This window comes from Sander lucioperca, chromosome 18 (assembly GCF_008315115.2).
Source record: "Sander lucioperca isolate FBNREF2018 chromosome 18, SLUC_FBN_1.2, whole genome shotgun sequence".
Taxonomy (NCBI): domain Eukaryota; kingdom Metazoa; phylum Chordata; class Actinopteri; order Perciformes; family Percidae; genus Sander; species Sander lucioperca.
The window spans coordinates 13600094-13614873 of NC_050190.1; the positions used below are offsets into that span (position 1 = coordinate 13600094).

The following is a 14780-nucleotide window of genomic DNA, read 5'->3' on the forward strand; positions in this document are numbered from 1 at the left end:
CTCCCTGTTTTACATTTGTCAGATACTCCCACATTTCACTACAGCACAGTGTTGGTATGCCTGTGATGACAGTGTGGCTGCGGTATAATTCAAAATCTTTGAAGGAATGATTAATGGAATGGGTTCTGCTATCATAATAGGGCTATAGAGTGTCAACTGTTACTTTAATTTGTTGTCATCAAAGTGTTTTCATGATTGTGGCTCCGCTGTACTCCCTGCAACAGCAGTTAAAGCACTTCAGGGGCAATAATTTATGTTAGAATGATGCAAAAGTAATCCAATTGTTCTTGCCTATGAAGAAAACACACATGAAGCAAATACTTTATTCTGCTGTTGTTGTTGTGGGCCAACCGACTGCAATGCCAGGGTGGGGAGATTATTGTTTTTGGGCGTTTGTCTCTTGTGGTGAAGTTTCCAGCAGCGCCCATCCAATAATAAAAAGTCATCCCTTTACTCTGTCACATTTTTTTCTCTCCCTGCCTCTTTAATGGGTGTGATGTGGATGTTCGCTGCCTCTCCTCTCCTTGTCTGTGATGCTTGTTGTGGCCTCTCTGCGGGCACATTTAACAGCACTCCCCCGGCAGCGGTCGAGCCATAGAACAAACGTGTCTAGCAGTGAGCAAGCTCTTGGGGCAGGAGCGGCGTCTGCTCCTAATTGGGGGAAAATGAGCGGCACATGGAGCCTGCTTGTCGGGGGCTAGTGAGGTGGTGTAACACCTCCCCATTTTCCCCTGTTGTTGTGGTGGTGCCACTGGTGAGGCACTGCAACCCATTTATTCCAGTACTCTGTTCCCCAATACTAATGCATAATGTTTTATGTGTGCGTTTTTATACAGGAGAGGCTAAAATGGGATAAGCCGGCAAGTGGAAAATAAAATCTTAGTGCTTTGCTTAAGCAAGTACTGTTTAGCAGCGGGGGTCCCGTCCATCCTCAGAAGTTAAAAAAAATTAAAGATGGCAGTGGCAGCTTCTGTTGCTACTCTTGGCTCAGGATTATATGGCAAACTTTGTTACGTCATGAAAATACAGTTTTCGCAGTCACACCAATTTGGACCTCATGACACTACCATATTTTGATCTCCTGACCCATGTAATATATCCCAGTGAACAAAATCCACTGTGCATTTTCTCCAACTTGTCCTAATACAGATGATGAAAACACGAGTAGAGAAAAAAACAAGTTTTTAGGAAATGTTACAATCTTAAAAGAGAACTCTTTTAGAGACTTCCATAAACTTGGGGGACTCACAAGAGACAGATTAAAAAAGAATGGTCAAAATGGAAGCAGTCTGGAAAAACCCTGGATCTTAAATTTCCTATAATGCAATTCGATAGCATCTTTCGTTAGAGCCTCACTGTCTGGTAAATGGCCGTGTCTTTTAAACTCCATGCCCCCTTTTTAGTACTTCTCATGATGAGTAAACTGATCCTGTTGTGTAAAATCAGTGCTCCTTTAGTAAAAGACTAAATATATACGCATTGTCAAGTAAAACTACTTGATATTTGTTACATTGCTACAACATTCTGTATGGCCAGGGTGGAGATGACTACAATAAGTAATGTACAGCCAAATACATTTAACTCATCCTGTTAAACTAGAATTCCCCAGCCTAACATTATTTAACCAAGTGCAATATAAAGCCATTGCACGCTGTCACGCTGCCTTTTGTATGCTTAACACTGGCACTGACCTGAGATGCTAAAATAAACAGTGCTGGTTATGGCAGCTTTGAAACCTCCAACCCCCCTGGCCTATTCTCAAAACAGTCTATTCTTTTGAAGTACCATTAGAAGGATTTTTCCTCTGGCTCTATGACTAGGTTTTGCGCTATCCCTGTAAAATACTGTGGTTTCCCTGCATGCTGCTGCTGGGGCCGGCGGGTCGTTGGCTTACAGGGTGACACTCCCCAGAGCAGTGTGAGGGCTTTCATAGGTTACATAGGCCAACTGTTGCAGTGAGCCATATGTCAGTCAGTGAAACAAGAGGGAAAAATTGGGATAGAATGGATGAATTTTTACATAGGGAACTTTCTGACCACATTGTAAAAAGCGTTTATATGTCACTCAGTGCTAAGCTATTACTGGAGTGAAATATATACAATATATAGCCTAAGGCTGTCTAATCTACCAGGTTTCTGCCACTTGGGACACACTGTCACATTTCTAGCTTTGTACTTCTGGAGTTCACATTTTACTGCCCCAGTTGGGCAAGATACTATCTTTATGATGCTTATTACAGCGCCATCCTTCTTGTTAATATGTAGTGACAATATGTGGATTGCTTAATCTTCCCATGAGAAAATTATTGACTGTATGTATGAAAATATTCACAGCCACAGTGTGTTTTTGATCTACTGTCTTATGTAAGCATCTTCATGACGGATGAAATGTGTATGTACTTAATTAACGTAATTGAGCCGATCCCTCAGTAGCAGGCTTTGGTGAATGTTTCTCTCTTGAGTGATTGGGGATATAACATGCGTGTAATCAGTAGCAGAAAGACATAGGCCATGTTGCCAAATGCCACATAATGGAACTATGATAAAACTCTTGTGACTTTGATAGCCTTCATCTTTTATTTTCAGTGAGCAGATCTCAGAGGTTTCTAATTCTGCCTCCCAGTCTGTGGTGAAAACCCTTTGATTCATTTTGTGTTTCCCTCTGTAGAACTGTATGGTTTTGACGTGCTCATTGACTCCAACCTCAAACCCTGGTTGTTAGAGGTGAACCTTTCTCCCTCCCTGGCCTGGTGAGTGACTGTCTTAATCATTTAATTCTTTATTTTGTTGTTTCAGGAGAATTTCTTACTGAAACTGTTTATTGTATCCTACCAACTTAAACAAGGCTTTTTCTTAGAATATGCAACCAACCAAAAATGTTAATAAAATGCCACATTGAAGGAAAATTGCACTCACACTTAAAGCATACCCTCAGGCTAAAATCTCCAACCAAAGTGTCAGTTTGGCAGTTTAGTTTTAAGCTCACACAACAAATCTGTATCTTCTTATGACAATTGATAATTTTTCACTCAAGCTGACTCAAAGTTTGTTTCTTTGTAAAAAAAAAAAAAAAATCATCATATTTACAGTGATGCCCCCTTGGATCTGAAGGTAAAGGCCAGCATGATTGCAGACATGTTTTCACTTGTGGGTGAGTACATGCTGAAACAATGACTAAATACAACTTCCATTTGATCGCAAGTGATGACACTTCATAGATATTGAGTTCATGTCAATTCAATGTTTAAAGCTATATTTTTAAATCCATCATCAACATCAATAAGTAGAAACCTTAAATATCTAAGAAGAACAAGTCGTTCACACAGTTTAAGTTATATTATCAACCACCATATAATTAAGAGAGGAGGACAGACCTTGGGTTAATACAGAACATTAAAATATTAGGGTTATAGATTTGTATTACTAAGAATGCATACAGTACATTTGAAATAATCCATCATCAATGCAGAATCAAGATCTGGCCTTTAACAGGAGTCAATAGTTGTAGTAACATAGGGTTAGTCATATTCAGAGCTTAAAAACTAATTACACTGACTATTAAGTTGTTCTTAGATACTTAAAGTTCATATTTTAGCTTTAAGTAAGAACATTACTCAAACTTTAGATTAGAATATGGAACAACTCCATAAATAATAGGTCAAATATAGAATATTTATGTATTGCATAATTATATAATTGGGATAAAGGTGTTCATTTTGGAGAAGCTAATATAAAATGAAACGTGCTCTAATTATGCTGTATTTATTTTCAATAACCTCACTCCAGAGGCATAGATGCTAGTCGGCCTTACTTGTAACCAGCATGTTTCAAGCAGGTGGAGACAGTCATCTATTGTTTAATGCTTAATGTTTTGCTTAATTTCACACCGACATAGCTGTATGGCTTTAAAATAGTAGCTCCAGTGTTAGACAATAAACCGCAGACTTCATTAATTAACATTAAATGCCTTGCAGACAAAATTGTCAACAGAGGGCTTACTTGTTTTGTAGTCATTAAGCTCTTTTGAGAAACTGGATTGGACATGTCAAACTAAAGCAGTCTTTTGCATGAAGACACAAACAATGCCTGGCCCAAGACAGAGATAAACACTGTTTATATAACAGTGTTTGTAGCAGGGAATGAGATGTGTCTCTGTTATGTCTCCTCCCCTCTTAATTATTGAATTCTCATGCAGAAGAAGAGTTTTTATTTGATCTTATGTATCCTTTATTTAGCCGGGAAGGTCCCACTGAGATACAAGATCTCTTCTTCCAGGGAGCCCTGGACGCTTATAATATTTTGTAATGCATAAGTTTAAACCAAGGAGAATCTCATACATTGACCACATACAGAGCTCTGAGAGCTTGCCTATATCCTTGTAGATGAGAGTAAAAAGTACACATGTAGCAAAAAAGAGACAAATAACCAAACTTTCACATCTCTTGATTATTTAACTTAACACCTAATCCTCTGATTTATCCTTATTACCATTCACAGGATACATGGAGCCCATTGATTAGCAGGCGTCCATCTAAACTGGCACTGAACCATTAAGTCTGTCTGTGGTCTCAGCCTAATGATATTAAAGGAATGGCTATTGTGTGTGTGTGTGTGTGTGTGTGTGTGTGTGTGTGTGTGTGTGTGAGAGAGTACAAATATGCACACGTGTCTTAGCCTAGGCCATGCTGCGGCTTGAAACCCTCCCCTCTGGCTCATTAAATGAAAGAGTAGAATCATAAATTGCCAGTTATCTTTGGACTGAGACGTTACTGCGGGTCTGGGGAAAATGAGCAGTGGCATGTAAAACATAGCACATCTATTTTGTACCAAACAAACTAAGTCGCTGTTGGCTGATAACACTTGGGCTGCATCCCAGACCTGTAAATAATGACCGCATTCCATTAGCATTCATTTTCCGCCTGTGTGAAGCTGTCAGCTCCGTGTCGCTTATGTTTGTAATAATTGCTGTGTTTAAGCAAGAGCATGGCAGGGGCCTGATTCTTACCTGACGGCTTGAAAGAGGTAGTACAAATAGCCTCGAGCTCCAAGCTGTCAATAGAATTAATTCACTTCAAGTGTGACTGCAGCATAAACATATTTCTTTAACATTTCACTTTTACCACTGGTTAGCTTTGAGGGAGTGTGGGAATTAATAAACAGAAGATCGTAGATTGATTCTTATTGACTGGGTGGGAACATCTTAGTGAGGAATGTGAATTACAAACAATTTCCCCCACCCTTATCAACTACCACTAGAATGTAACTGTGTGGAGCTGTTTAAATCTGAAGTAGAGTGTCACAATAAGAAAACATCTTATCTCTCTCCAGAGGGAGTGAGACTGTGTTGCTCTCTCTGACATAAAAACTTAAGGGATAGTGCAACATTTTGGGAAATATGTGTTTTTGCTTTCTGGCATAGAGTTAGATGGCAAGATCGATACCACTCTCATGTCTGTCCATTATGAGGCTACAGGCACCAGCCGGTTAGCTTAGCTTAGCATAAAGGCTGGGGACAAGGGGAAACGGCTAGCTTTAACTTTTTTTTGTACAAAAATCGAAGTTCACATTTAATGAGGGATACGAGCTGCAACTTCCTAGAGTTTCAGTGTTTCTAAGGGCCAAGCAAATAAGACATTGTGTTAATTACTGCACTTTATAGGCTATGGTTGGCAGATTTTATTACCTTTGGACAGAGCCAGTTGTTTCCTCCTGTTTCCAGTCTTTATGCTAAGCTAAGCTAACCATATGAGCTCATGTCTGTCCGAAAGCTCCTAAGCGTATTTCCCGAAATCTCAAACTAGTCCTTTAAGCAAGGTCAGTGGTTCACATAATGGGGCAGTGGTGTGTCGCTATATAAAAAGCAAATATAATGTCCTTACATTAGCACAATATTTTTAAATATATTGTTGATTTACATGTAATTTATTGCCTCAATGTTCCTCGCTCTACTTTGGTTTTCTTGCACTAACATTGAAGATCTGATGCAATAAATAAAGTTTATCATATTTAAGACCTGATATCATTGAAATTATAAGATAATATACCCCTTTATGGCTGTTGTGTTTCCCCGCAGGCTTTGTTTGTCAGGACCCCTTATCGAGACAACCACGCTCTGACCGAGTCACCCTGGACTCCAGCCTCAAGCACCCAGCAGCCCAAAAAACACAGGTACTGGATGCACACTAGAGCTTAGATCTGGCCCAAAAAATCAAGCCCGACCCAACCCGAGCCCGGCATGTTGGGTCCGAGACCGGCCTGGCCCGACACATTAACTGGAATTATGAGCCCGAGCACGATTTCAACCCGACACTTTTTTAATACGTGGGCCGTTATAACTGACGTTCTCAACTACAATTCAGAGTTGTTTGAACTCAACGCATTTCTCTGTGAGGGCTTGCTTCGCCCTCATGCTTGGAGAAGTAACAAAAGAGGACATTGAAGGCTAACTATCATCTTTTCTGCCACGGCGAGCCTGCTTCATATGTCTGTTCATCATCCAAGTCCCTGTTTTATTTGCTGTCATAGGCGAGCAGCGTGCCGCACTTAGCCTAATGCACTCGACAAAGCCGACACATATGTTGTCACTGCCCACGACTTGTTTAAAATGGTTCCATACCTCCGACTTTCCTCCAAACTTGCTCAAAGGTAATTCTCCTGTTTTTCTTTTTTCCTTTACATCCTCAAGCTCCATGTTGCACTTAAGCTACACCATACAGCCCAGCAGCCCGGTGTGATGTGTGCGAAAGGAGGAGACTCCGCGCATGACACGTGTTGCATTTTGTAACTGTAGTCCAACTTGTGTAACTTTTTGGACACATTTGTTACTTTGGCCTAAATATAGCAAATATAGATAATATTTCAGATTATGGCATAGCTTTCTCCCCACCCAATTAGGTTAATAAAGTAATGATTAAAAAAAACACAAATGCTTGATCAAGGGCCCGGCCCGGCCCGGCCCGGGGATAGTGGTGGCAAATAACGGCCCGGCTGGGCTCGGGTCGGGCTCGGGCAGAGAATCTAAACTCTAATGCACACACACACACACACACACACACACACACACACATACACGCACACACACACACACGCGCACACACACACACACACACACACACACACACACACACACACACACACACACACACACACACACACACACAGTGCCAAGTGTTGCACTCATTCACCCCTCCTTATGAAACATTCCCATTCTCTTGTCTTCATCTCTCTGTTACTTACAGTACATTCCTGCCACTGCCATTGAGCTCTTCTTCTACCCTCATGGAAAATTCACTGTAATGCAAAACAACTGCTAATGTAATTACACTGTTTGAGTGACATCAGTTTGTAAGTGCTACACTCTTTGGCTTATTGTTTTATCATTTCTAATCAAGTGACTAATGCTCTCTGTAGGCCTTGTTGCCTAATGATGCCACAACAGCTAATGCACTTGGCTCCTTCCACTCGACTACTGCACCCAGATTTGGCACAGGATCTGCTGGAGGGAGATTACTAAATCAGACAGATTTCTGCTCCACCTTATATTGTGTAAAGGGCCTGTTTAGACATACAGTAACAATGTTTCATTGTTGCATGTTGATGGAGCATGCATGCTGTCTGTATGTGGCTTCATAAAGGTTCAGCAGCAATGCTGATGCTCACCCACCACTCACTGTCTTCACCCATTGCCTCTTAGAAACCTCTTTCTGCCCCGACAGCCACTGTGCACAGCAGAATGGTGAGTTTTCTTCAGACTCAGACGTATTAATCTTCTTTTGCTTTGTTCCTTTGCAATTCCCTGATGCCTGTTACATTACCGGTAAGAAATTGCTTACTGCTTTTTGCTTATTTGATTACGCAGCTTTGCTGTTTATCATAGTGACAGATGGCTTGTATCGATTCCTAATGCTATATTTAATAGAATTCTCATTGCATTAGCAAATTGGCCTTAGTAAGCAATTACTTGAAATGCTGCAATGCACCACTTGACCCAAAACTCAGAGACTTTGTTGTACAGAGTTACTCAAACATCTAAAACAAGCCTGGCATTAAACCACAGAGGCTGTTGTAGAACTCCAGATGCCTTCAGAGAACCTCTCCTCTCCCTTTACTCTGATTAGGGGCAACAGATGAGTCTTTTTCTGAAGGATTAGGCCTTGTCACTTTTTGGCTGCCTTTGTATCCCCCCAGTCGTGTCAGACAAATTAAATGTAAACCCGGTGCTATTTAGATGACAAATTCTGTATGTGATCCTGTGGGGTTGTGCCTCTCTGTCTGGCCCAAGCTCCAACCTGCATGCCAAAGTTGTCAATCACAGCCTGGTAGTGCATGCAGCGGGAGGCAGCCAGGAATGCCAGTGCATGACAAAATGCTTCATTTATGTGACAGGGAGAAATGAAGAGAGGGTATTTTTGTTACACAAGCTATAAAGGAGAATTGTGTTTCAGATTAGTAGGTTGTTTGTCAGTAACAGATGACATCTTTACAGAAATTGTAATAATTGCAATTAATCTTACAACCTTTAAGCATACCTAAATTCATAAAAAATGAAATAACTCAATTATTTTTTAACATTTGAAAGTATTTATGTTGGAAAGAGGAATAACTCTACATTTCTCCCCTGTAGCGGCAGAGGCCCACATCCACTGGTAACTCAGAAACAGAGGGGAAAGACAAGCTAGGACCTAAACAAGGCCAAGGAGACAGCACTCTGACCTTGACTGCTGAGGAGGTAAGGCCTTTACAATGGTAGTGTCTGACATGATGAGTGTTATTTTGTTGAATTGAGACATAATGGGAACCTGAAAGTACAGTACCTATTTAACACGGTGTCAAATTTAGTACACGTCTTTTGTTTTCTTTCACAAGATCAAAGTGCTAAGGAGGATAAAGGAAGAGTACGAGAGACGTGGAGGCTTCGTTAGGATCTTCCCCACCGCAGAAACATGGGACCTCTATGGGTAAGCTGAGCCAAGAAAGAACAGACACTTGTCTGTAATGTTACTCATTATTAATACTCTTCAAATAAATGAGGCACTTAGGCTAAATTAATAGACCGTACGACTCCTCTTGACTGTCACTAATTGAACCACCAGACTAAGGTGTAGCTACAGAGTTGGTATTTGTTACACTTTGTGTATTATGTTCCATTATGTATGAAATGGCATTAAAGCCCTTATTAGAGAGGAAATCTCTTTTTGTGCTTACAATTCATATTCTTATATGAGGATTTGTTGCTTGATTAGCTCCATGTCTCTCTTAGCAGCAGGGATTTTGTGGCATTTTTAAAAGCATATTATTGAGGGGTCTGGGGAATTATTGGTGCGTTTAACAGGGCTGCTTCCAGAGTAGTTATATCACCGAAGCTTTGTTTTTAACATATTTGCCGCAAATAAGGAGGCAGAGGCTCATTGGGGTTCCTGCCTTATGATTATTGTAATTTGCTTATTATCTTCTTCTCTCAGTGGATATCTGGAGTCCAAGACATCAATGAACTACATGTTGGCAAACAGACTTTTCCATGGCAGGTAAGCATTTCCATTGTGGATTGGAAAATAAATCTCTCCATCAGTTAGTGGAAACGGTTGGATTCTAACGTGGCGTTTGTTTGGTCTTTCGATTGGATAGGTAAGAAGAACAGCTGAAAAGACGTTGCACAGTCAACTTTTCCAGCGTTCGCCCAGTGTCTACGTGGCATTGTGGCATTGATTTTTATTAAACCACTTTTTTTTATTGTAATGCAGCATGCATTTATGTTATTTGAATCAGTATGGGCTTTCAAGTTTTAACCACAGCTTTGTCTATTGCACAATATTATCTGAAGATTCGGCCCCAAAGTAAGCCCATCTATGATTTTTCCATATTCATTAGGTAGTCAGATTAGGGAGACGTTTATTGCTGCAAGACCTCAGTTGCTGTTATTATTCGCCATTTATCTTCTCTCTCGTTTGGACCGTCCCTGTCTCTCACGTCAACTTCTGGACAAGCAACTCAACCACACTAATCTTTCTTAGAACTGGCTTCAGTTAAAGTTAAGATTTATAACTGTTGCTCTGCTTTGTGATTGTTGATGATACACATATAAATCATTATGGTTGTCGTTATTACAATTGTGTGTTGACATGTCTTGTTCTGTCTCTCAGGAACGTGCAGCTGCAGGTGGACGCCGTCCACAGCTGTCACGTTGTCCAGTACGAGAGGAAGCTGCTGTCTCTGGAGGCGTGTAAGAGGAGACAGCGCCACCTGACTCATCGCTCTGCTGCAAGGAAGAAGAAATCGGGTAGGTCTGATGTGTTCTGCCTCAATTCAGGAAAGTGTAGCTAAGTGGGGACAACATCCCACGCTAATGCGCTTTAGTTTCCAATAAATAACTCCCCTGTGTCACGGTAAGGTTGGCCAAATATGACTCTAAATGAGTTCATTTCATTGCAGCAACATCAGAAACCCTACTTTGAGTGTATGTGTGTATTGTATCCAAAATGCCAGTGATGCAACTGCCATTTGTCTTTCCTTTGCAATGCTGCATACCTTAGGGAAGGAGTCCAAGGTCTCCCTGCCTGAAAGCAGCAGTCAGGAGGGAGAGGACTGCGCTCAGGAAGAAAGAGAGGAGGTGAAACAAGCTCTCGAGCCAGTCTCACACAAGACTTTGGTAGCAGAGCAAAGAAAACAAGTGGCCACACCACTGGAGCGCTGCCACAGCGAGGCTTTGTCCAGCTCAGAGGCAGCCACGCACGATGCCAGGCCCAGAGTCAACCTGCTCAACATCCTTCAGCAGGGGTGGGACCTCAGGTCAGTCTGAATTCTGGGCTGCTGCTCAGGTTGGCTGCTGCTCTCTTTTCTTTTCTCTATTAAATAAGGAGGAATATGAAATGCACCTACCAAAGAGGATGAGAAGAAATTGAGGCCCTCTTTACACTAGTTATGTTTTAATCAGTTTGTTTGAGCATTACTCTTGAGTACCGTATATATTTAGTCAGTGTGAGGAGTGAAGGGAGTTGTGGTAAGATGATATCAACATACATAATGCTTTACAATTTTCATATTTTCTTTAATTTAAAATAAAGATACCACATATTCTAAATACTGTCAAACACATATGACACACTGTACATACTATTATACCTAAGTGCAACAAAGACTGCGGTCTGATGTTGATTTTAAAAGTGTGCCTGAAATTATAATTTGAGGAGGAATTACAATAACAAGTCTGTGTTTGTAGAAATTCCTCAGTGCTTGTCAGGACTGTGCATGAACCAGGGGAATTATAGTACAGCATATCATTGTTTGGGTTTGGCAAAACATATATTTTTTTTTGACTACAATGTTCTGACAGTAGTCTTTCCAGGTTCACCCTGGTCACAAACATAGTTTATTATACCGGTACAGGACAAGATACACTGTTTCAACAACTTTTGTCTGAAAGTGATACATAGCTGTCTTTGGCTTCTCTCTCTCTCTTTTCTGGATGATATGTAGCTAATGAATATATGATTGACTAGAACTGCTTGTTTTTTCTGTTGTAGCAACAGATTCCAATTCAACATACAGAGGACCTGGTGGATAATTTTTATTATCAACTGTTGTTATGTCTTTCCTTTTCTTTTTTAACCTATGCAGCTTTTGATGATTTTCCTCTCTCTCTTCTCCAGTAAAGTGCAGGCCCGGATGGCCTTTTCCTCATACCTGCAGCGAGTCCAGCAAAGACTGCTGGCAGAAAGCAGAGCCAACACCATCCCAGCTTGGCCAGACAAGGACAACGACCAAATGGTATTATGATAACCATTTTTTAATCTCCTTTTCCTAATAAATGGACATGGGTGGAATACCCTGGGGCATTGGTTCCCTTGTATGTCTATACATGCCAGATTTTCCCTTATTATTATTATCCTGTTACTCATATGTACCCTGGCTGTAGCTGAAGTGTGTACAAGACATTTGTGGCCACATCGTAGGAAAACGTGGTCTCTGTAAAAGTTAGTCTGATTGGAAAGTCTGCATTGTTATGGTGTACATCATCATAATCATCATCATCATCATCATCATCATCATCAGTGACCTCAAACCTTTGGGGAAAATGTGAATTCAAGTCGATCTCTAGGCCTTTAAAATGTTTTGAATGAACCTGAAAGGAGAACACAAAGGGGACTTGAATAAGTGCAGCAGGACGAATCAGTGATTCAGGAAAGTAATAATAAAATATTTCTCGTGAATGTTTTTTTGTCTGCACAGGAGCTTGTGATTCGCTTCCTGAGAAGAGCAGCCAGTAACCTTCAACAAGACATAAAGGTGGTCTTGCCCAGTCGCCAGCTTCCCCTCCAAGACCGCAGACGCATCCTGTCCCACCAGCTAGGAGAGTTTATCCACTGTTACAACAAGGTGCCCATTCCCAGACTCCAGCTTTACCACAGAATCACAAATCGAAGAGATGATGCAAACATAGGAAACATTATGCTGTCTTATTCTTTCCTATCTTCTCAGGAAACTGATCATATGGAGAAAAAACAGGAGAGCAGCAAAGAGGAGCATTGTGTTAACCCCAGTGTGTTTCAGGAGTACATCACTGAAGCAAGGTTAGTAAATTGGCAAGCCCACTGACCATTGTTCAGTCCTTGGCTCTTTACTTTTCCAGTTATATATGCTACTGACTGAAGAGTGATCTGAATCTGCTATACACATTTATCTTCTCTCTTTTTTTCTCAACAGTGAAAATGATCTGGAGGAAGTACTGACATTCTACACACAGAAAAATAAATCAGCCACCATCTTCCTAGGAACAAAAGTCAGGAGTGTTAAGAAAGACGTTCATGAAGTAAATGCCTCAGGAGATTCAGGCAACTGTGAGAATTCCAAAAGTGAGTTCCTCCCGTGTGTTTTTCCCCCCCATATTTTTGTAGCTGAAGGTCTGGTTTATGTTTAATATTTTATCATTCAAGCACAGTAAACCGGAATTGTTTAGATTTATAAAACCAAAAAAAAAGTAAAGGGAAAAAGATTAAGTCATCTGGGGTAAAGGAAAGGTCAGCTTCAAACGATTAGCACTCATTGGGGGAAAACAAATGTGTGTCAGAGCCAAGGAATGGCTAACTGATGATAAAGGAGCTCTGGCTTCTTTCCTCCTTTGAACAGCTCTGCCTGTGGCCAAAGAGGATTCCAGCGCTTCAGAGTCCTCGCTCTCCACGGGGAAAATCAGCAGTGACCCAGACATCAATGCCACTGAGAGTCAGCCCTTTGTCCGTACTGAAGACCGACAGGCAGCAGTTAGAACAGCTAAAATCCAGCCAGAGGTCCAGGCTTTGCAGCACTGCTCCAGCTTTCCTGTGACTTTAGACAGCACACATATTCACCTGCAGCACTGCTGCCCCGTCCCGCCATCCCTGCCTCTCCATTGTCCACCGCCACCGCCACCTCTTCAGCCACCGTCCTATGCACAGTCCTTGGCTAAGTCTCAGTTCTGCCATTCTGAGACTTTTTCTGACCCTCCTGCATACACCCCTACCCCTGTGGTCACACAGCCCCCAAGAGCAATGTGGACAGCTGTTTCCACCGGCTCTAACACAGTCTGTACTGGGCAACCGACCCAGGTGCTTAAGAGGATTCAGTCCTTTACCTCATCAACGTCCAGCTCTGGAGCAGCCTCTTCCATCCCGAGTGCTACGCACATCTATAGCCAGAAGCTCTCGAGACCCACTTCTGCAGGCCAAGGTAAACTCAGTATTCTACATGCTGTTGTTTATCAAATTCAGGACCATGTTCTCACATTTGTCTTTTGCTATTCTGTTTGTCAGTTATCCGGAGGAGCACTTCCAGTAAGCTGAAGTCAAACTCCGCAGGGACATTAAAGGAGTTAAGCTCCCTGTCTGCCCAAGCCCAGTCTAACCAGCAGGCCTTCATCTCAGCCCTGCAAAAGCTGGCTGACAAGCAGGTAGCTCGCCACTATGCCAGCTCCAGTCACATCAACCTGCTGACACAACACGTGAGTTTATTGGGTTTTTACCTCTATGGTTCACTGAGCCAACAACTACTCCCACCTGGAGCAGGACGTTTCATTGTTATTAAGCAACTGTAAACTGATCTGTGTAATGTTTCATGTAAGGAAGAAGAATCTGGGCCCGCTGCAGTAGTCTCTCACTGTGAGGTCTCTGATATTTCTCTGTGTTGATGCGTAAACCTGGCTCTGACCCCATGCTGATTGGCGGCATCTAGCTGCTTATTCTTTTTGCAGACCTGTTGGAGCCGGAGGGTCTGCTGCCTTGTACCGTGCACCTTTCTCCTTCAGTCCTCGGCTCGCCTGCAGTCTGTGGGCTGGGGTTGGTGCGGGGGTGGGCCTGGAACTGGGGTTTAAAGCTGGCTGGCCTAAACAGTGGTGAGCCGCATCAAGCCTCAGCTCTGTGTGAGGTCTCATTATCAGATGCACCATGGGGGAGTGATTTCTGTTGATACTTAACAAGCAGCCACTTTTTTGTGGTAATTGATGCTTATAAATAGAGGAATGTAGCAAATTGGCACTGAGCAGGGGAGCTGCAGCTCCATTGGCTCCATCACCACCTTCTCCTATATTCCCCAAACCTTTCTTCCCTCCTCCTCTTTCTCCTCTTCCTCCTCCTCCTCTGCCTCACTGGATTTTGTCTCTCAATTTTTTTTGTGATGGCACCAGACCACACAGACTGCAGATTTTATGGCTTCCTTTCGACTGTACATCATTCTGTCTATCTTAAAGGTGTTTGCTGTATTTCTTATGAATAGTTAATCCTGGGCATGGCAGCTGTTTATTTTGCAGTAAAATAG

The 14780-nt window shown here is 41.9% G+C and overlaps 1 protein-coding gene across 7 annotated transcripts in view; it reads left to right on the forward strand.

Moving 5' to 3' along the window:
- Positions 1-14780, forward strand: part of ttll5 (tubulin tyrosine ligase-like family, member 5) — a 48697-nt gene that overhangs the window by 11416 nt on the left and 22501 nt on the right. For 5 of the 7 annotated variants that reach the window (XM_031278675.2, XM_031278677.2, XM_031278679.2 and 2 more), the window contains exons 13-27: positions 2668-2749; positions 3089-3150; positions 6073-6167; positions 7693-7734; positions 8623-8727; positions 8865-8956; positions 9461-9523; positions 10139-10275; positions 10529-10784; positions 11645-11762; positions 12225-12371; positions 12474-12565; positions 12699-12847; positions 13122-13697; positions 13781-13968. In XM_031278675.2, the coding sequence (XP_031134535.1) occupies positions 2668-2749; positions 3089-3150; positions 6073-6167; positions 7693-7734; positions 8623-8727; positions 8865-8956; positions 9461-9523; positions 10139-10275; positions 10529-10784; positions 11645-11762; positions 12225-12371; positions 12474-12565; positions 12699-12847; positions 13122-13697; positions 13781-13968 (2204 nt within the window). The remainder of the gene's footprint in view (positions 1-2667; positions 2750-3088; positions 3151-6072; positions 6168-7692; positions 7735-8622; positions 8728-8864; positions 8957-9460; positions 9524-10138; positions 10276-10528; positions 10785-11644; positions 11763-12224; positions 12372-12473; positions 12566-12698; positions 12848-13121; positions 13698-13780; positions 13969-14780) is intronic. The other 2 variants (XM_035994592.1, XM_031278678.2) reach the window with 2 other exon arrangements.